A 20,859-nucleotide genomic window follows, 5' to 3' on the forward strand; every position below is an offset into this window, starting at 1 on the left:
CAGTAGGGTCTGGAGAAACGTTGTTATATACTGCTATTTGACTCACTGCAAGGCAATGCAATCCATCGTCTTTATTGACCCCATTGTGCCAAAAGGTTGTAGAGTTTAGGCAATATGATCCATAGTGAAACCAACTCTGATGTTTTGACATTTCATACAGTAATTTAAATCCTTGAACCCTTGATTCAATGAACCCCCAGGATCTCTTAGACTCCACCAAATTACACATCTTACACAGATGTCTACCACTGGGTTCCATCCAGTCCTATAGATCTAGTTGTTTATTTGATTCTACCTCTACCTTGTGCCGTACAGGATTACTCTGGCTTGTGCCTGTCAGTCATTTTTCTCTTAATGTCACAATCTCAGACCTTTGCTAGTTTATGTACTGGGCTCCTAAAGGTTTTATACTTTTCTTTGACTGTGTATTAAATCTTCAGCTAATACCAATGTAACACACCCAAGGTGTCTGGTAAGGTTCTCATTTATCCAGGTCATATTATATATAGAAGTAGTTAGTCACATTCTTCTGGATTTGTTCTTGTTATGTTGAAAACGTTTCCCAGCCTTCCAAGCTGCTTCATCAGTTCTGATGAAGCAGCTTGAAAAGCTAATGAAGCAGCTTTGAAGGCAGAATAACGTCTTCAACATTACAACAAAAAGTCAAGTTAAAGGTAACTACTACTAGACACACACACTCAAGTTCTTCAACCTGTAATGTCACACTACAAAATCCATACCATCTTGTAGATGTTCCTGAAGACCAAGAATTTTGCACCTTAAAAGGATAATATGGTTTATTATTATCCAATATTGAAATAGCGCCGACATATTACGCAGCACTTTACAAAGTCCATAGCCCTAAAACTAACTGTCCCTCAAAGGGGCTCACAATCCCTACCATAGTCATACGTCAATAACACAGTCTAAGAACAATTCTTGAGGGAAAGCCAATTAACCCAACTGCATGTTTTTGGAATGTGGGAGGAAACTAGAGTACCCCGAGGAAACCTATGCAGGCCCCGGGTGAACATACAAACTCCATGCAGATAGAATGCTGGCCAGGATAGGAACCTGGGACCTAGCACTGTAAAACCCACCATTGGAGCAACCATCGGTTTTATTTACTATGACTGAGTGTAGATGTTCTTTTGGTTGTGTTTGCATCTTTTCCTGGCATATTTTTTCCTATGGAAAATTGTGAAGGTTTAAACCACAGCTGTAGAAATCACTAATGTTATCTCAAGGGCTGCTTTATTTCTTTACTCTTTGTCAGATTTAACATATACGTAATTAAAAATTGCTTTTTTAGATCACCAGTAATTACTGTATTTACTTAGTATGTGCTATAGTTACTTTTGTGTTTAATTGTAGTAATTACTATAATGATATTTTAGGTTCTCCAACAAGGATGGACTGACTCACAATGCTTTTTTTGTTATACAGGGGTCCAGAATAATAGCATGTTTTTGCAATTTTTGCCCCATGATCATGACCCCAGCTAAATGAGAAAAGATAATCAAATTATCCAGTGCATTCTCCATCTGAATATTTGATTTCTGAATGAGTAAATATTTATAACTGTGCTGCATATCAGCATATTGTGAATGCATTATCTCAGCAGGGAAGGTCAAAGTTATTTCAGATCCTCAGTGGGCAAAACGTTTATTTATTCTGTTCAATAGGGAGTGTTTTTGCTTGTCTTTTCTGCATTTAGAACATGTGGATTCAATTATGATGCAAGATATCCAAATCTTTCCCATATGATGCATTGGAAAGGGACTGGTTATTATCCAAGTACTCCAATGCTTTTTTTTTTTTCGTTGTAAAATTTGTTTTAGCCCTTGACTGGTTACCTAAGCTATGAATGATTATATTTGATCTTCTGCAGCAATCTGTTTTTATCTGTATACTCATTTTGTTCCTGTGGGAGAAATTTAACAATAAAATTGCTCTAACATAAGATAGGTGCTCTGCATGGTTTTGTTTAGGCTGAAATAATGGTCCTTCCATATCACTGCTTCCTTTAAAAATCTCCCTAGGTAATCTCTACATTGATGAACAGATGTGTGATTTATAATAATGAGAGATGATCGGCCTTTCATTGTCCTCATTCTGCTACTAAGTCCTCTGTGACATTTTTAGGGCTTATGTGGATGGACAAGTTCCACACACGTAAGAACAGTTATCTTGCACTCGGTAGAAGTTCAAGTGACTTCTGAGTTCTATCACATGTGCTTCTGAACTGCTTCTAAGTTTCATCCAGCTGCTTTTGGATTTCCATTAACTTTGATGGGGGAAAAACAAATCGTATGCAAATAAATACCTCTGTGAACAAAACTTTACAAACTTAGGGTGGTATATAATGCAGTTTGCAACTGATACTGGTGATTTTTAGCTAATGCTGTGAGTCAACTGAGAACATATTGTACATGCTATATGGCCTATATGTATTTTAGATGTGTGTTTTTCTCTTAGCTTGTTGCTACCAATAATCATTTAGACCAGGGGTATCAAACTCTGGCCCAGGGGCCATATCTGGCCCGCAAGCCTTTTTTTTGGCCACCAAAGGAATCTCGAAAATGAATTGCAGCTGGCCCGCCGCTGCATTGAAACAGCGGCATCTCTGCCTATGCATGACCCCCCATTAGACTGTTTTATAGACGCAAGTAATGCCGGGAATTATAGTAGCCGCATCACTCTCGTCTATAGACTAGCCTCCTCTCTGCCTATGCGTGGCCCAGTACTTGACTGTTTTGTAGACACAGGGAATTGTAGTAGCGGTGCTTTTTCAGTAAAGAGAGAGTTCCAGCCACTCATAACATTAAGCCCCGTGGTGCTATTTCTTTTTCAAGTTTGGCCTGCGACTTTTGTCTAAGTTTTTAATTTTGGCTCACTGTGTATTTGAGTTTGACACCCCTGATTTAGACTTTATGCTGTGTCCTGTATACTCAAGTATAAGCCAGTGTTTTTGGGTCTCTAAAACCCTTCACCTCTGGTATACTCCTTTCGTCCAACCAATTGTTTGACTCTCTCAGTGCTCCCTTGTATCTTTGTATGCAAAGTAATGTATAATACACATAGCGGTATTTACATGTCTTTGCTAGTGGTCACAGACCTGCTGTCTCCTGTCCCAGCTCTGTTATGGGGGATAAGGGTACATTGTTAGAGGAAACAGTGGACACAGTGACACACATTAGTGGAATGACACTTCTGACCAAGATGGTGAGATAGAAGGGGCAAAAATATTCCCCTGTCAGTAACCACTATCAGTAATTGGGTTAAGTTATCCAGGATGGAGGGTGTCAAGTATTGTGTGTGTGTTGGTGTGTAAGTGGTGCCTTATAAGTGTTTCAGTGGTGCATTTCAAGGTTTATGTTATTTTATAAGCATTTCTATTGATTACTGTCCTGAAAGTTAGCACATCCCCACCATAGGCTTATACTTGAGTCACTTTTTCTGGTTTCTCACATAAAAATAACTACTTGGGCTTACAATCGGTTCCGCCTATACTGTAGTCTATGTGATGGATATATATGAAAAAATTAGTGTTTCTATTCTTAAAATAAATTTACAATATTATGTGGAGGTGCACTTGTCACTTTCCAAACAATGCTTATGTAGCCCTTCTCATTAACAGTATTTGCCTTGGTGACCCCCATTCACCCTTCCCATTAGACATTGGCATTATATGGTAGACACTTTCCAGGAAACAGCCTCTGGGTAGCTCCAATAACCTTAGTAATAAAGAAAATGCTTGCTAGTAAATGATTCTCCTCTTTAGTTTGGCATTTCCTGTTATATTTTCATGTAAGATCTACAAAGACTCAAAACATGGAGGTCTAAGGATAAGTTTATGTTTTTTGGCTGTAATTTATTTAAAGTCAAAGAAGTGAAATTAGAAGTAAATCTGTTAAAATCTAAACATGAGCAATCAAAAAAAAAATATTTAGCAAACTGAACTCTATTAAGAGAACCTTAAGCTTTTATTTTAGCCCTGTCTCTTAGATCTTAGTTTGTAAATGTAAATTTAAAAGAATATAAAATTCCTCCCAGATATATAAATACAAGTTAAGACTGACTCTTATCTAGTAAAGGAAGCAGAGCTAAAAATAAACAAGAACACACACAAATCTCATTTTTTCGTAGAGCTAGACTTTGCCAAAATAATCCATTCAGTGGGCTGATATAGATGAATGTGGTGTGTTGTTTAGTGTACAATCCATTACAAAGAACACAACAACACTACCTGACATGGCTCTAGTTCCTAATTGAGGCATTGCTGTAGCCCCTGTAGGGGTACCAGTCGGATATAAAACTACCTTGAAATAAACTAAGCAGAGACATAAGAAGTTTGCAGAAAGAATGAAATCCCATCCAGGAGCTGTGCATGCTGCAGTGGATTGCATATGGTTGAACATTAGAAAGTGAGAAATATCTTAAAAGTAAGGAAGTCTTCTCTTGGACTCTTATCCCATTTGAAAGAATTACTCTATAATTATGTATATCAAAATGTGAAATTTCTCTTTTTGTCACTTTAGCTTTCTGTACTTTTTAAACTGAATCTCTAGTTATTATTGTTTATTATTAAACAACAGCACTGTACATAAAACAGAGGTTGCAGATGACCAACAGATACACACAGTGACACAGGAGGAGGAGAGGACCCTGTCCAGAAGAGCTTACAATCTATGAGAAAATTAACTCCAGTTAATTTTTGTTTTATTTGCAAACACCCAGCCCCCTCCCCTCTCTCTGTTTGTTACTTATTTTCTGTTTTTTCTTGCCCCATTGCTGTCCTCAATATCTTCCTCTGTCCAGCACTGATGATCCACTTTGGGTACAAGGACACTGTCGCTCTGCCAGTCCAGCCTGTCATCATTGTTTAGGCTGCACTTACACCATCCAGCACTGAGTGTTGTCTACAAGTCATTATACAAAGTTCAGCAATCTGATTTAACTGAAAGGTCCTTAGCTTAGTGGCAGTGTTCCTGTATTTTTTAATTTCATTGGGTAATTATAAACCTTGTATTTTTTCATGCACTGTATTCAAACCTTGTCTTTGCTCTAAAGTGGAACTAAACCGGTAATACCGTGTTTCCCCGAAAATAAGACACTGTCTTATATTTTTTTGGGCTTCCAAAAACACACTAGGTCTTATTTTCAGGGTAGGTCTTATATACTTTTTTTAATGAAAAAAAACACTTACCATATTCATGTAGAACAATGTACATTTGAGAGTTTTATATGGTGACCCAATTGTAAATTAAACTCTTCATTGATTCATTGCTACCGGTATTGGTTACTGAATTCAGCATTTCTCTTCTTGCACTGTTACTGTATTAAATCAGCCAGCTTGTCCTTACAAACCTAAAATCAGCACAAAATGTGGCTGGGGCAATGATTGCTCACATTTTTATTTATTTTTTTTTTTTTTATACCGTAATTGTGCTGGTTAAAATAAAAAAAAAAAACTTACCTTATCAGAAGACGCGAGCCGAGTTCCTGGCTTCTGACAGGCGAAGTGCATGTAGTATCACTCCGCCTGTGACAGGAGCCGGAACTACAAGGCAAGCATCGGCTTGTGCGGCTCCGGAGTGTGTACGCCCGCTGTCTCCCGCTCGGTGAGTATTTTTTTTTTCTTTTCTTTTTCTACTAGGTCTTATTTTCGGGGTAGGTCTTATATTAGGGCAGGTTGGGGGAAAAGTGCTAGGTCTTATTTTCGGGGTAGGTCTTATTTTCGGGGAAACACGGTACTCAACTATCCCCATTCCACTGCAGGGTGCCACCATACGTTTTTTCTACCTGGAAATATTCTTTGGCACATGCAAGGGAAGCCAGGATTGCTGGGTATCTCAGGCAATAAACATGGAACTGCACATAAAAATCTGACAGCTTATTGTAGAACAGCAGTTATTGTAGAAGGGACATAAATTGTCCCTTTTTGCAATATAAAACTGCACTATTAACAATTGTTCCAAGTCCAAATTATCTAAAGTTCCACTTCCACTAAGGTGGTAGGAGACCTACCCCTCTATTTCCACAAAAAATAGTTTAGTAGAAGCCCTATTCAGAGATTGGTGCTTGCATAGAGATTCAGAAGCTTTAAAATCAAATGAAGCCACACTGTAATAATTTGATTGACACAAATGTCACCTTACAATCTGCACCATTACGCTGTAAGATTGTTTTACTGGGTCTTTCACAATGACAGGTTCACTTTAAACAGTTTAATTTGCTCTCATTGCTGCCAATAAAAATCACCAACATCCTGTATTTTGTTTTTTTATTCTTCACTACATTGCAATTTCCTATGTCACAATATTTCATCCTAATGGCTTTTGCAGTCGAGATTCTAATTCTGCAGTTACATGTGAAGATGTTTGATATACAGCATTCTGATATTGGATCGCTTCCTCCATGGAATATGAGTCATCTCACTCAGGTCCAGATTTTTTATTTTTTTACAATAGTTACATTCCTTTATGAAAATGATAATTTGAATTACTCTGGAATTGGATTCCAACTTTGGACTGAATGCCAGCTGTGAAGGTTGTGTTAAGGTCTTTTTTTTTTTTTTTTTAAAGCTCATCTCTATTGTAAAACAAAGTTTACTCACCAAAATCCACCGTCCAGGTCCATTAATAGCATCATTCCTGCGTGAGGGCGATCTACTTATCTGACCATACATGCTGGTCCTCAACACTCTTGCTGATATCATTACCTGCGGATCCTGAAATTAGTATCCTCTGTTTTGGACCCCACATTTGTTCATCCAGTTGGCAGGGGTCCATATTATAGACATCATAAAAATGGCCCTATCATTATCTTGGGCAGGGGTGTCAAACTCAAATACACAGTGGGCCAAAATTAAAAACTTAGACAAAGACACGGGCTAAACTTGAAACTGAAATAGCACCGCTACTACAATTCCCTGCGTCAAGAAAACATTCCAATGTGGGGCTTAATGTTATAAGTGGCTGGAATTTCCTCTTCACTGAAATAGCACCGCTGCTTCAACTCCCTGCGTCTACGAAACAGTCCAATGGGGGTCCATGCATAGGCAGAGAGACCGCTGGTCTATAGCCACGAGTGATGCCACTACTACATTTCTCGCCATTACTTGCGTCTATAAAAGAGTCCAATATGGGGCCACGCATAGGCAGAGAGACCGCTGGTCTAAAGACGTGAGTGATACTGGGAAATGTATTAGCGGCGCTATTTCAATACAGCGGCAGGCCAGCTGCAATTCATATTTAGGATTCCCTTGGGGGCCAAAAAAAAAGGAAGTTGTAGGCCAGAGTTTGACACCCCTGATCTTGGGAGTTAAAAAAAAAATCAAGTCTATGGAGATCTTGTTGACCCTAATATTTTAAACTTTAATACTTTGTAATACAATATGTGATAACAACCACCAAATTATATAATAAGTTTGTTACTAATTGTTTTCGCTTGTATGGTCACCTCTAAAAAATTCAGCATGATTAGATTCAGCCACTGAGCCGATGACCTCCGTACTTAGTGGTACAAAAACTATTTCTGAAATGTAACTGAACTGCTCAAACTCCTCCTCATACACTAAGATTACAGCCTTTGGTGGTCCTAATGTGCTTTAGCTAGCATTAAATAAATAAATATGTCTCTTGGCGCTGCATTGTGCAAAAATCGTATAGACTGCAATAACGTAACAAAGATTAACAAGAGTTGAGCTTGAATTAATTCCAGATACTGGATGAGTTCACAAAGCTCAGAAGAGTTTCAGAAACACAGAGACGTGTCCTTCTGTTTAATCCAGTTTACTTATATTGTGTTAGTTAAACTCATGACCCGTCTTACACAATTGTATAATTTGAAACATCTGATGTGCATTGGATAATGTTGTCATACAACTAGAGGAATTGGGATTATGGATTTAAAATGCTTTGAATTTACGGATATGGATATCCTCCAGGAAATGTGCCCCTTCAGGCTCAGTATTTAGACTTCGGCATCCAGTGATCCTGAAACCCATAAACTTTTTTAAATGATAGGATTTGCTAAACCTCAACATTTTTTTTTCTTTCTGTAGACTCTTGAGCTATGTTTTACAAAAATCTCTGTACTTTATAGAACTGAGGAACTGAAAAGGTTGGTGTTTTTATCAGTCAAACCTAAAGTGGAACTGAACCCCATGTATATTCACCTGCCCTCGTTCTGCTGCAGGTGCCGCCATCTTCTTCCTCTCAATCTACAGCCATCTAACCATCTAACACCCGCACAGGTACTAATAAATTCATTCTGTCCTGACATCCACAAGATAAGCTGGAAGGTGTCAGGTACCCCGGCACCAACGCTGAGCTGCGCATGGACAGCCCAATTACATTTTGGCAGAAGAGATGGCCATCGGACAAGTAAGAAGGCTTATTGCAGAAGGGACATCGCCAGTCACTTCCTGCAATGATTGATTCCAGATTTTTAAAGAGGAACGTTAGTTTAATTTTAAGCTACACTTTTTTTTAAAGATATTGGTTTCACAAGTAGCAGCTCGTTCCTTTCTACCAGTTTAATATGACAACCAGTTGGACACTAGCAGTATACTGCTGCCCATGTTTATGGGGGACATGATGTCAGGAATTTAGCAGAGATCCAAGGCTGACCCTGAAGAAGTGTCTGTGACTTACAATCCAAAGAAAGGTTGCTGCTTAAATAAAAAAGGATCATTGCAACGGGGCTGATTTATTAAAGCTGTCCAAGACTGAAGAAGATACACGTTCATCAGTGAAACTTGGTAATCTAGAAAACCTGGTATGGATTTCTTCAAAGTAATTTGCTATTTGTTAGCAAATGTTTTCAATCCTGGACCAAATCCATTCCAGGTTTGCTGGATTACTCAGCTTCACTGATGAAGCCCAATATGTGAGTGGAAGGTAGGATTTTAATCTATGTATACGAAGCAGGATCTGCAGATTCAAAGCAGAACTGGGACTGCTTCTGGAGTCATAATCTAGGCCAATAGAATACAGGAAGCAATTCAAGTGAATCAGGATCTGCAATTTTAGGTCAGATTGGCAATCAAGAAAGGTCGAAAATTCAAAACCCAAATGCATGTAGAGGGTGGGAAATAAAGGTAAAACTTGCAAAAGTCTTAGCCAATTTACCAGCCTAGATATTTCTCTCATATATGATGACTGTGAAGATCCAGCAAAAACTGTAAAAATGAATAATAAACATACATGCTCAAAACTGCCCAATAATATACAATATATAGGTGCTCCAAATGTAATTTAACATTCAGGGGGATCCAATATAAATCTTGTTGTTTTGTTAAAATCATTGTTTGCTTTAACTACATTGTAACAACAATATTTGAAATTGCTTTCACTCACCTCTCTCTTGCATTGGTTATAATTAGAACCTTCATTGACCTATAAGGAGCCCCCAGATGGGTCAGTTATAGAAACCTTCATGAGATTCTTATTAAGGGGGAACTGAAAAAAAAAACCTATGGTGAAAATCAAAGCTCTTATACAGATCTCATTAACAATGTTAGGGTGTTGTCACCATTGTATAACACCGATCTGTCACTATATCTGGTGCTGTAGCTTTAAACTTATTTTCCTAATATTGTCATTTTATATCTCTTTAAAGCTAAGCTTCATGCACATAAAAGTTAAACATGAATGCAGCCCTGTAATCATTAATACATCATTATTATTACATTAAGTACCTAATATTACTTGGTATCAGCCTCTTGCAGTTCATTTGTAGCAGGACTGGAGTGTGAGGAGAAGAAGCAGTACAAAGAGCCAATTATGCTAAGAACAAGAACGTGGATAAGAGGAGAAAGCAAAGCGATAGGAAGATGAGCTAATCCCTGTGCTGCTTCTTTTTCCACTGCACAATCACAGGCTGAGATATGTCCAAGATGGGCATCAGTAGGTATAACAATGCTGGCCATCAGTCTTAGGACATCTAGGGGCAGAAAAAAAGGACTGGGGTGAATCTGTCTGGGAGAAGATCGATATGTTTTTTTAGTGTAGCCTTCTTTCACCTTTGTGTGTTCTCCTGGAGGAGCAAACATGCATATGAATGAACAGGTCTACCCATTTAATTCAGGCAACAGTAGACTGGCTGTATACATGTCAATCAATTTTATATTCCTGTCTTGTTTAGGTCCTGGAGGGTACAACGGACACGAACATACGATTATTTCTTACCATAACATCTTTCTTCATTGGCTGAGACATTTTAATAAATGACAAGGTTTTTTTAATGAATTAATCTAAAATACTTGGTAGCAAACCTGTATACGGAATGAAAAAACTTTGTAGTCTATTTATAAAGTAGTGAATCTGACATTCACTGAATCATTCCCGATGGAGAGTATTCCAGGTTCATGTGTCTCAATGGCAGTAATTAATTCTTTAACAGGGAATGTTTCAGTGAATGTCGGTTTCACTGCTTTATAAATAGACCCCTTTAGGAAGATGCAGGGATTTAGCTAGAGGAAAATAAAAATCGCCGATGGAAAAATTGATGAACAAGTATTTCACCCGACCCAAACCAAGGCATCAGTTAGGCAAGAGACCTGACATTTTAAATTAACCTTCCAGCAACCCATAGTATGCAATACAGAGTTACAGCTGTAATTGGGCTTATTCCACCCCTCTGTTCATCCCAGCGATGGCTCTTGCCAGTATTTCACTCCACTCCCAGCATTATAACATGGTGGGTGTGTGCAGCCATCGCCCATACTGAAAACATTTCATTTTATTAATTTGGGTCTTAGGTTTTTACTATGAGTTACGTGAGTGTGTCACACTGTGTAATTCTCTGTGTAAACTTTAATAGGAGCAGCCTGTTTTTTTTTCCTCCATTGTATTGATTAATGTAATTATACCCCACAAGTGAGTGAAGGAATGAGACATAAACCAGGAGTAGGGTGTTGTAAGGATGGTACTGATTTTAAAATCACAAGGAAAATATCATACATACCCCCTGAGAGATGGTATTGAGTACACATTACTCCTTCCTCACTAATAACACTAATGGGGGCCAATAAGGGCTTAATGTTTTGTACTTATTGTGTTCTTCATAATAATGTATCTCTATCCTGGTATGTATGAATGATCACAACAAAGGGATATTCTGATTTAAACACTTTTTGAATGGTATTCCTGAATTAGAAATACATTGATGAAAATTTCTTTAATCTGTTCTTCTGATAAAGCTAAAAGGAGAGATAATCAGAATGAGTAAAAAGTTTAAAAAATAAGTATTTTTAATAAGAAAAGTTGAACTATATTTGCATATGTTGCTGAATATGATTTTTATGTGATTTGGAATACATTATATTGTTTTTTATAAAATAAGTGTTAAAATTATGAAGCAAGTACCGAAAATAGGTTGGGAGTGTTGTGTAAAACAATTTGTACTTTTTTTTTCTTCTTTTCATTATAACGTACATTGCTTAAGGTATCTTTTATTTCTTTTGTCCGATAAAATCGAATTCCTGACATTCTCACAAGAACTGGATGACCTTGGTATAGGAAGGACAGATGAAAAAGATGTTTGATTACTTGAAAATACTTTTCTGATTCCACTGTCCGTGCTGAATAATTCTTCACTGTGTTGGGCTCAGCTATTGCTACAACTATAGGATTCAAAAATTGTAACACTGTACAAAGTATTAGATATAATTAATAATTACCTTCCTAATTTTAATTCTACTTTAGACTAAAATAAAGCTTTATTTTACTCTAAAAATGTTTTTTCAAGTGTTATGACATTTTCTGGTATCCTTTGCAGACTGCCCTAGTGGTTTTTGTGATTTAGTTCCCAGGCCAGGAGATTATTAGGAGATTATTTGGCAATAATTTGAAATGTATTGAACAGCAGATAAGAATTTTATGTTTCTCATTAGGCGGTAGGAATGTAAAGTACCATTATTAGAACTGGAGGTGAAGGTTACATGTGTCCATGGATGAACAATGTCAGTAGCGTCCTTGAGGGTCCACGTGTCACACTTACTGTGGCTCTATTCCAGCACTGGTTTTACCTCCAGCATACAGCTCCACTCATTTCCTGGTTTTGGCTGTGGTGCCAGCAATTAGAAAGAGCATTCATTCTTCAACAATTTCCTAAGAACCACCTCCATTTTGGAGCCCTAAAATAATTGGCCAGTGTATCTCCCTGTCCTTAATTTAGAACTGATTATAAACATATCAATTCATAAGTATAAGTTAATTTTTGATTGTTTCTAATAATTGTAGAATGCAAGGAAAGGCAAACTAAACTGAAAAATTTCTGAAAAAATGGTGATTTGTTTTTAAACATACAAGCTAGCTCCAGGGTTTTCTTCTTCATACTAGCTTTACTACACGGAACAAGTGTAGAGCTCCATGCTAGTAGGTGAGAAGGAAGGCACAGGGGACATCACTGGGCAGCACGGTGGCTCAGAGGTTAGCACTCTGGCCTTTGCAGCGCTATGTCCCAGGTTACTCCCACATTCCAAATAAACCAAAACATGCAGTAAGGTTAATTGGCTTTCCCCCCAAAAATCGACCTTAGATTGTGGTAACAACATATAGCTATAGTAGGGACATTAGATTGTGAGCCCCTTTGTGGGACAGATAGTGACATGACTATGGTCTAGTACAGCACTATGTTATATGTTGGTGCAATATAAATACTGTATAATAATTTTGGGTCAATGCAGGCCCTATCTGTTTGTATTCACAGTGCTATATCTTAAGCATTCATTGAAATTGTACTCCCTATTATACAGTAAATAAGTTTGTCCCAGCTGTAATAATCATTAAAGTCATACGTGAATTATAGAACATTCTGGCTGTATTCTTCCTATCTTTCCAAAACACATTCTTTTCACTAAAGCAATTCATTTGTTTGACTATCATAAAGGACCTTGATAATGTGCAGCTGCATTTGTTTTTGTACTAAGTGTACAATAACAACTCTAGTTGTATATTAAATGTGTAAAATGGAAAATGTATTTTAAAAAAGACTTGGTTTGTAATATTTTCCAACGTGTTTTTGAAATGGAATTGCCCCGTATGATTACAGTAATACATTGGCACTGTTAACTTGGCTCTCTCTCTTGTTTTGTATTCACACAGGTAAGGTGTTTGTTCCCAAGCATATGCCAATGGAAAGGCAGCCAGAGGAGCGGGTGACCTTGGAGCCTGAACTGGAGGAAGCTCTTGCCAGTGCCACGGACACTGAGCTCAGTGACCTTGCTAGTAAGTAGGAACTACAAAATTACAAAATGTCTAAAAAACAGATTTCTTCACAAATTTTGGTGTAATGGGTCTATTTACATAACGATAGCTTTGTCAATGGATTGGTTTTTATTTTTCCAAGAAGACACAATGGGCCTGATTTATTAAAGCTCTCCAAGACTGGAGAAGATAGACTATCATGGGAAAAGCTGGGTGATCCAGTGAACCTGAAATGGATCTGGTTCAGGATTAAAAACATTTCCCAGCTATTGGACAATAAAATCAATTACCCAGGTTATCCTACAATAGTCTAAAATTCTCTAATCTTAGAGTGCTTTATTAAATCAGCCCAATGTTGGGAATTTTTAACAAAAATCTTACTGTTTTTTTTAAATCTATGTGATATTTATCGAGAAATCTGAAAATACTTAGTTTTCTACATTATTAACTATCTTTAGAAAGTGATTATAGCTGTATTAGTGAACTTGCAGCAACAACATATCTCAGCACTGTTCATGATACTTTTTTATTTGCAGTTACAATCTTTGAACAATAATTCATGTGTCTACCTACCTTATGTAAGTCTAAGTATTGCATCAGTAAACCCATTAAAGCTTCTCAGGAAAATGTAACTGTTAGTGCAGATATGGATTTATGACAGTCAGTACCTAATCCTGTAGTTGTACAGATGTGTAGGAAATATCAGCAGCCTTTTTATACTGAGTACAGCCATCTGTAATAATAAAACCTAAATTCCTAACCCTTGTCTTCATGTCTTGTAGCTGTGCTGGGAGTGCAGCATTTTGCAAGCAGACCAGATGGAACAGAAGATGGACAAGGAGGAGCAGACCTTAGAAGTAAGACTGTTTATTATATAGGTTTATTTACTGAGCACTTCATTGATTTTATAATCTGCTAGTGATACTGTAGCTGGTCAGTACATGGACTGATATTATTTCAGTTGCTACAGCAATGTCTATTGTAAAAGAGCAGCACCCATGGTCACCCACTACTGAGATTTACAAGGCAAGGTGGAGTTATTTACCACTATATGCAGCACATTGACAGTATTCCAGATGAACAGAAGGGCCGTGTTTAATAAAGCTTTCCAGGATTGGCGAAGATTGACTATCATGAGAAAATCTGGGTGATCCAGTGAACCTAGAAAGGATCTGGTCCACTATTGAAAACATTTGCCAATGAATAGCAAATAATTTTATATTGACTCTATTGATCCTGACCCAAACAGGTGACATGAATCAGACCCGGTATTACAGTCAAACAGTGTTTACTGTTTGACTGTAATTCTGGGTCTGATGAAGCCAGATTGGGTAAGAGTTCTCCTGACCCTATAGAAGGGGATACATATTGTTGACTTTTATTTATATTATGCACTTGATTCAGTCAAAGTCGATATATACTGTTGATTTACTCTGTATGTGTAATATATGATGCACCCATCTTGCGTAAAAACTTTTTAAGTAACAAAACTTTGAAACTGTGGTTTAGTGTTGTGCAAAAATAAACTTTTTGTTTTTAATTTATAAATTTGTTAACACTTATGTTTTTTTCCATGATCTGTATAATTTCTATCACCCAATAGCATAATCCTATACAATGTTGTTCTTTATTAAATTAGGTCTAAGGTAGGAATGGCTATCTTATCTTGTCGGTAAATGGCTATTTTAATTTTGTTTATATATTTTTGTCATTATTTTTGTCATTCCTTGAATGTCTTTTTTTTAATGTTTAGGCCAGAAAAGATATGTTTTGCTTAAGTATGCATCAACGTTGTTCTCTGCATTTTGTACATCTGATTTCCACTTAATAATTCGCAGTAAGGATGCCATGAGTTGTACTACTCCAAGCTAAATTTACCTTCAAGTATTATAATATTCTTCACTTTCAGATGTTGTCAAAGCTGAAAAGGTGAAACCGGCATTTGATGAGCCCCCAAACCCAACAAATGTTGAAGAGAGTTTGCAGAGGATAAAAGCCAATGATCCTTTTCTTCTTGATGTTAACCTGAATAACATTAAGGTAACAGTTAGCAAAATGAAATAATTCTAACATTTCATGTTTATTTACAAGTATACACTCACTGGTAACGTTATTAGGTACACCTGTTCAACTGCTTCATAACCCAAATAGAATCCAGCAGAAAGGCAAAATATCTGCTGGGTGGCTTTTCTCTGGGGGAAAATGCTTTGTTGATGTCAGAGTTAAGAGGAGAATGGCCAGTATGTAGAAAAGCATCCCTGAAGGCACAACACATCAAACCTTGAAGCAGATAGGCTACAGCAGCAGAAGGAGACCACACTTGGTGCCACTCCTGTCAGCTAGGAATAGGCATCTGAGATTACAATTCACACAGGCTGACCAAAATCTGCAGTAGAGAATATTGGAAACTTTGCCTGGTTTGATAACTCTTGATTTCTGCTGCAACATTTGAATGGTAGGTTCAGAAGTTAACATGAATAACATGAAACCATAGATCCATCCTCTCTTGTATCAGTGGTTTAGCATGGTGGTGGTGTAGGGGTATTTTCCTGGGCCCTTAGTACCAACTTAGGGGCCCATGAAAATGCCACAGCCCGCCTTAGTAATACTACTGACCATGTCAATCCCTATATGACTGCAGTGTACACATCTTCTGAAGGCCACTTTCAGCAGGATAACACGCCATGTCACATTCCTGTTTGAAAGGAAAAGCAAATAACATGTAATGACTGATGATCAATCAATTACTGATCGATAAATCAATCCGACTGGTACAACATTTGTAGTAGAGCAGCTTGTGTGTTTTTAGTGGAGCTTTTGGGACAAATCCAGGAATACACTACAGATTGTACAGGGTTCTACCCTTTCATTAAGAATCCTAAAAAAATGTCTGGAGGTTTATTGTAAACAGCCCCTACATGGCCAGATGGTAGTTAGGTCGTCTTGATACAAGAAATAATGGTACCTATATTTCACCAAAATATTTAAAAGGTATAAAATTACTCCAATAAAATCAGCCCGTCTCTGATTTATCACAGCTCTGATCAGAGAAAGATTTCCATGACAAAGCAGTGCTTAATAAATAATGAATTGTCAGAGGATCATTGTCCAATGACATCTGTTACAGGCTTTCAGTTGTCTTTAACAAATATATATATATATGTACTGCATGTTTTCGTGCAAATACATTTTTGCTCCAACCTCCTTTTCCATACAAATACATATTTACTGCTTAAAACCTAGGTACAGGAGGTGGTGCATGAGTGTGACAATTGTCCATCATCACTATCCGATATCTATGTCTATTAGATGTCCACCAAGGAGTCTGCTATGGATTCTATCCCATAACCCATCACAGTTATTTTCATAGAGTTGTTATTTTACCTAACAATTAAAAAAAAATTCACTGTGTACATGTCTTGTTGTCATGACATGAAAGCAAAATTCTGATTCTGTTATACGTTCACGATTCATTTTCCTCCATTTTAGAACATTCCAATACCAACACTTAAAGAATTTGCAAAATCGTTGGAGTCAAATACCCACCTGAAGTCCTTTAGCCTTGCAGCAACAAGAAGTAACGATCCAGTAGCTATAGTAAGTTATTACATGTGTTTAATTACTTAACCAGGAGCGTTTTGTTACTAAACAAAAAAAAAAATAATATTTTGCAGATTATTTGTCCTTTTTTATCTTTACCTTGTGATCCACTTTTTGTCCCAGGGAGACGTCACTCATATTGTTCTTATTGAGAAGTAATGTCAACCTAGGATAGGGATACAGTTTCCACTTTCAATGGCATTTCTACAGACAAATTGAAGCTAAAAGAACTATTATTTGTTTGGATTTTCATACACTTTAATGGATTATCTGTAGCTGCATAGCAAAATTAATATATTGGTAAAGCTGAATCTTCGGTCTTCTATAGTTCAGCATCATTGAGGCTTGGTATTATTTGTAGATGTGTAGATGTTACCTTAAGCAATCAATATGCACATGTTCCCAAGGCATTTTGATATTTTCAGAAAGTCTCCTACGAATCTGTTCCATTGATTGCATCAGAACTGATGGCTTCTTGTGTAGGGTACTGCATTAGTAGACATACTACAATAGTTTTTAGGTCTAAAATGTATTTAAAAATAAAACATTCTGTATATGTATATATATATATATATATATATATATATATATATATATATATATATATATATATATATATATATATATGGAGTTTGCAGGTTCTCCCCATGTTTGCATGGGTTTTCCGGGGATACTCCCGTTTCCTCCCACTTGTACACATGTGCTTAGGTTAATTGGCTTCCTCCCAAAATTGACCTTACACTTAAAGACATTAACATATGACGTATGGTAGTGACATTAGATTGTGAGCCCCATTGAGGGACAGTTAGTGACATGTTTTATACTTTGTAGAGCTCTGCACAATATGTCAGCGCTATATAAATACTGTGAAATAATAATAATTAGTAACTGCCCATTGGACATTTACAGAGCACATCCAGCTTTAAAAAAAAGAAAAGGTTTACAGTGGAAAATATCAGCATTGCCCATACAAATAATAATCGCCATACATTTTTAAAGGTTAGCCAAAATAATGAACATTTACTCCGATTGGTCACTGTGGCTGCGCTTTAATAATAATCATCCCCTTTGTGGTGACCATAGCTTTGGTGATTTTTGTGACTATGGCTGGAATTGAATATTATGAAGAATATATACAGTATAGTTCAGCCTGAATAGGATTTAATTGCGCTTTCATTTTTAAGGCTTTTGCAGATATGCTAAAAGTGAATAAAACACTGAGGAGTCTTAATGTGGAAACAAACTTCATCACGGGCAGTGGAATCCTGGCTCTTGTGGAAGCCCTGAAACAGAACAAGTCCCTAACAGAGATCAAAATTGCCAATCAGGTAAATGTGTAATGATTTATTTAGCATGGCAGTGTGTGAGAGGATCCAGCCACAGCTCACATCTATTTTATTCTGCACAGAGACAGCAGCTGGGGACTGCCGTGGAAATGGAAATCGCTCAGATGCTTGAAGGGAATTCAACAATTCTGAAATTTGGATATCAGTTTACACAGCAAGGTCCAAGGACCAGAGCAGCAGCAGCCATTACAAAGAATAATGACTTAGGTAAATGTCTATTGTGATAATATTCCCTGTACAGAGCATTGAGCACTATAGCAATAGGCAGCTGCAGATTTCTATTTCTGTCCTGCAAAGATCAACAGAAGTCAGGCATCAGGTGTAGGAAATTCTAGTATTGCTGCAGACTACAACACACTGCACAGTCCAACAAATATATAAATATATATATATATATCTTTTCATTTTCTAGTAAGTTTTTCTCAATGTCAACAATATCTTACTTATCAATTTAAATGTTCCCAATCAGTACTCACAAAATTGGTATCTTAGTTTTTAATATCTGGCAAAGCATTACTCTACCAAACAATTTCCTAAATCTTTCAGAGTCCCAATGAGATATTTGCAGTTGAGTTCCCAATCTGAAAACCTGTAATGCTGTTTATGCGTGTGGGGGATTATTAATTTATGATTAATGAAGAATCACAGATCAGGATTTGCTGGCACTCACTTAGTGAAAGCACCCGAAACTCCAAGGTAGATTGGAGCACAGGCAGGAATCATGGCAGGCAGATCACATTGTTTGACCATTGTCTGAGCCAAGCAGTTCTTATCCACCACTAAAATTACAACTGTGGTTGGGGATGACCCTTTACAATTGTGGAAACTCAGCTATCTTTTCTATTGACGTTTTTAGGCTTTTAGTGAATCATTTATTCATTTTGCAACATCCTTCAATTAAGAAATAGGTTGGTACTTAGACACAGCAGAATGTTTAAAGTTTACTCACCTCACCTTGCGATGCCGATCCCTTCACCTGGTCATTTTTCGGTTTGGGACCTTCGGTCATCTTGATTAGCCATGCTGGAAATATGTAACTTCCACACATGTGGACGGAAGTTAAATTTATTCCATCATTAATGTATGCTGATAATGAACGGTGAGCTGTGCACATGGATCTTAGTGTTCATTCTATAAAAGATTGCAAACATACAGGTAATTTTGTTTTTTGCAAAAGAGACAAAGCCTATATTTTACATGTAAAGGAGCTGGTTGCTTGCAATTTTTTACCATATCAAGATTAATTCTGCTTTAACATTTACCTTTGGAAGAATTAGGTAATCTACAAGATGCTGGCGTATGTACCAGTGGCAAATACTGTGATAGCCTGCTGCATCCTTGTATTCCTGTTTTCCAAGCCAAGACTTCTGTCCAGCTTTCTGAGTCATCCGAAATATATTTCTAGATTATGTCAAAGGGAGAAAGGAACATTCCCTCACTAGCAGCATCCAGTTCTAAATTTAGTGAAGTAACAGAACCATTACTTCTCCTTCTATGTCGTTTTTGTATAAAATAAAATTGGCACTTTCAAACTCCTGCAAGCTGGTGAAACACGATGGACTGGGATCCTATATTATAGTGATAGCTTTGCATGGATACTTGGGTAGGCTGGGACACTATTTAGCAAAAGAAATTGCAAAATATATGTAGTACATTTAAATTGTGTTTTCAATAATAGACTGGCTTCATTTATATAACATTTTACCTGTCTTGTATAGAGTATTGAGTGAAGCAGTTCAAAATAGTATATCTGGTATCATAGTGTGGGTACTAAATTAGGCTGGCCCATTATTTTGTAACATGTATGGCACCATTACATAGGTATAAATGTTGGTGCAGATAGATCGATTCTTAAGGTGTTGAATGCGAAGGTTTTGGCAGTCATTTCAGCTATGAATGTATGGAAGCTGACCTTTGTTGATCTTTCTGTAAATCCTGATTTCCTGCTACTCAAAGTGACCCTCTTGCTTTCTGTGTCACTAATCCCAGATATGTATGCAGAATGTGCAGATTGAATAAAGCTGAACTCCTGATCTGCATGCTTGTTCTGGGCCAGTTTTGAAACTAAAGAAATTTGGGTCGGCACCATGGCAGATATTTTTGGAGTATATTGAGTCTTTGACAGCCTTTTTTTTTCTTTCAATTGCTTTTGGCTCTGTAAGACTCAGAGGTGCTTTAAGACATTCAAAGAGGCACAAGGTTTAGCACCGTAAACCCTGTGGACTATATTATCCATTCGGTAGACACATCTGTGTCTCAGCTGGATTGGACTTTTATGGACAGCAGATGTTGCCCCCCTCAGTAGGGTAGCGGGGATTGCTAAATATGTCTATACATACAGTCGTATTTATCCCTGCTCTGATTAGGTTATAGCAGATCTCCAGGAAGCCAGATCATCCACACATCTGATTGCAGATCTTTGCCAGTGATGCATGTGTTGTATTTACCTCCCTATACATTTACTTAGATCTTGAGCTCCCTCTTGTGGAATCCATTAGAAGTATACAATGGTACAAAATCTACAGATCTATTGATCAAACACTTCATTAATGTGCTGCAACTTTTTACATAAGTCCCTATTAACAAGCACGGAAAAAAAAAACAAATTTAGAAATGCAGTGTTTTTAGTTCCTAATAACTTTAAAAATATATATATGGACCAATCAGACTGTTGTGTATTGCACAAAATATTATAT

General features: G+C 37.1%; 1 protein-coding gene and 1 long non-coding RNA gene across 5 annotated transcripts in view; one reads left to right on the forward strand and one right to left on the reverse strand.

The window, feature by feature from the left end:
- Nucleotides 1-20,859, reverse strand: part of LOC140324466 (uncharacterized) — a 31,645-nt gene that overhangs the window by 6,864 nt on the left and 3,922 nt on the right. For 2 of the 4 annotated variants that reach the window (XR_011919543.1, XR_011919544.1), the window contains exons 3-6: nucleotides 19,113-19,294; nucleotides 16,917-16,983; nucleotides 15,096-15,242; nucleotides 9,366-9,467 (exon numbers count right to left, since the gene is read on the reverse strand). This is a non-coding gene — a long non-coding RNA (uncharacterized lncRNA). Of the gene's footprint in view, nucleotides 1-9,365; nucleotides 9,468-14,068; nucleotides 15,243-15,833; nucleotides 15,913-16,916; nucleotides 16,984-19,112; nucleotides 19,295-20,859 lie in introns of those variants that run through there. The other 2 variants (XR_011919545.1, XR_011919542.1) reach the window with 2 other exon arrangements.
- Nucleotides 1-20,859, forward strand: part of LOC140324465 (tropomodulin-2-like) — a 30,645-nt gene that overhangs the window by 6,352 nt on the left and 3,434 nt on the right. The window contains exons 3-8 of the mRNA XM_072402380.1: nucleotides 13,116-13,238; nucleotides 14,000-14,074; nucleotides 15,127-15,257; nucleotides 16,707-16,814; nucleotides 18,002-18,145; nucleotides 18,226-18,370. Of these exons, the coding sequence (XP_072258481.1) occupies nucleotides 13,116-13,238; nucleotides 14,000-14,074; nucleotides 15,127-15,257; nucleotides 16,707-16,814; nucleotides 18,002-18,145; nucleotides 18,226-18,370 (726 nt within the window). The remainder of the gene's footprint in view (nucleotides 1-13,115; nucleotides 13,239-13,999; nucleotides 14,075-15,126; nucleotides 15,258-16,706; nucleotides 16,815-18,001; nucleotides 18,146-18,225; nucleotides 18,371-20,859) is intronic.

This window comes from Pyxicephalus adspersus, chromosome 2, assembly GCF_032062135.1.
Source record: "Pyxicephalus adspersus chromosome 2, UCB_Pads_2.0, whole genome shotgun sequence".
NCBI lineage: Eukaryota > Metazoa > Chordata > Amphibia > Anura > Pyxicephalidae > Pyxicephalus > Pyxicephalus adspersus.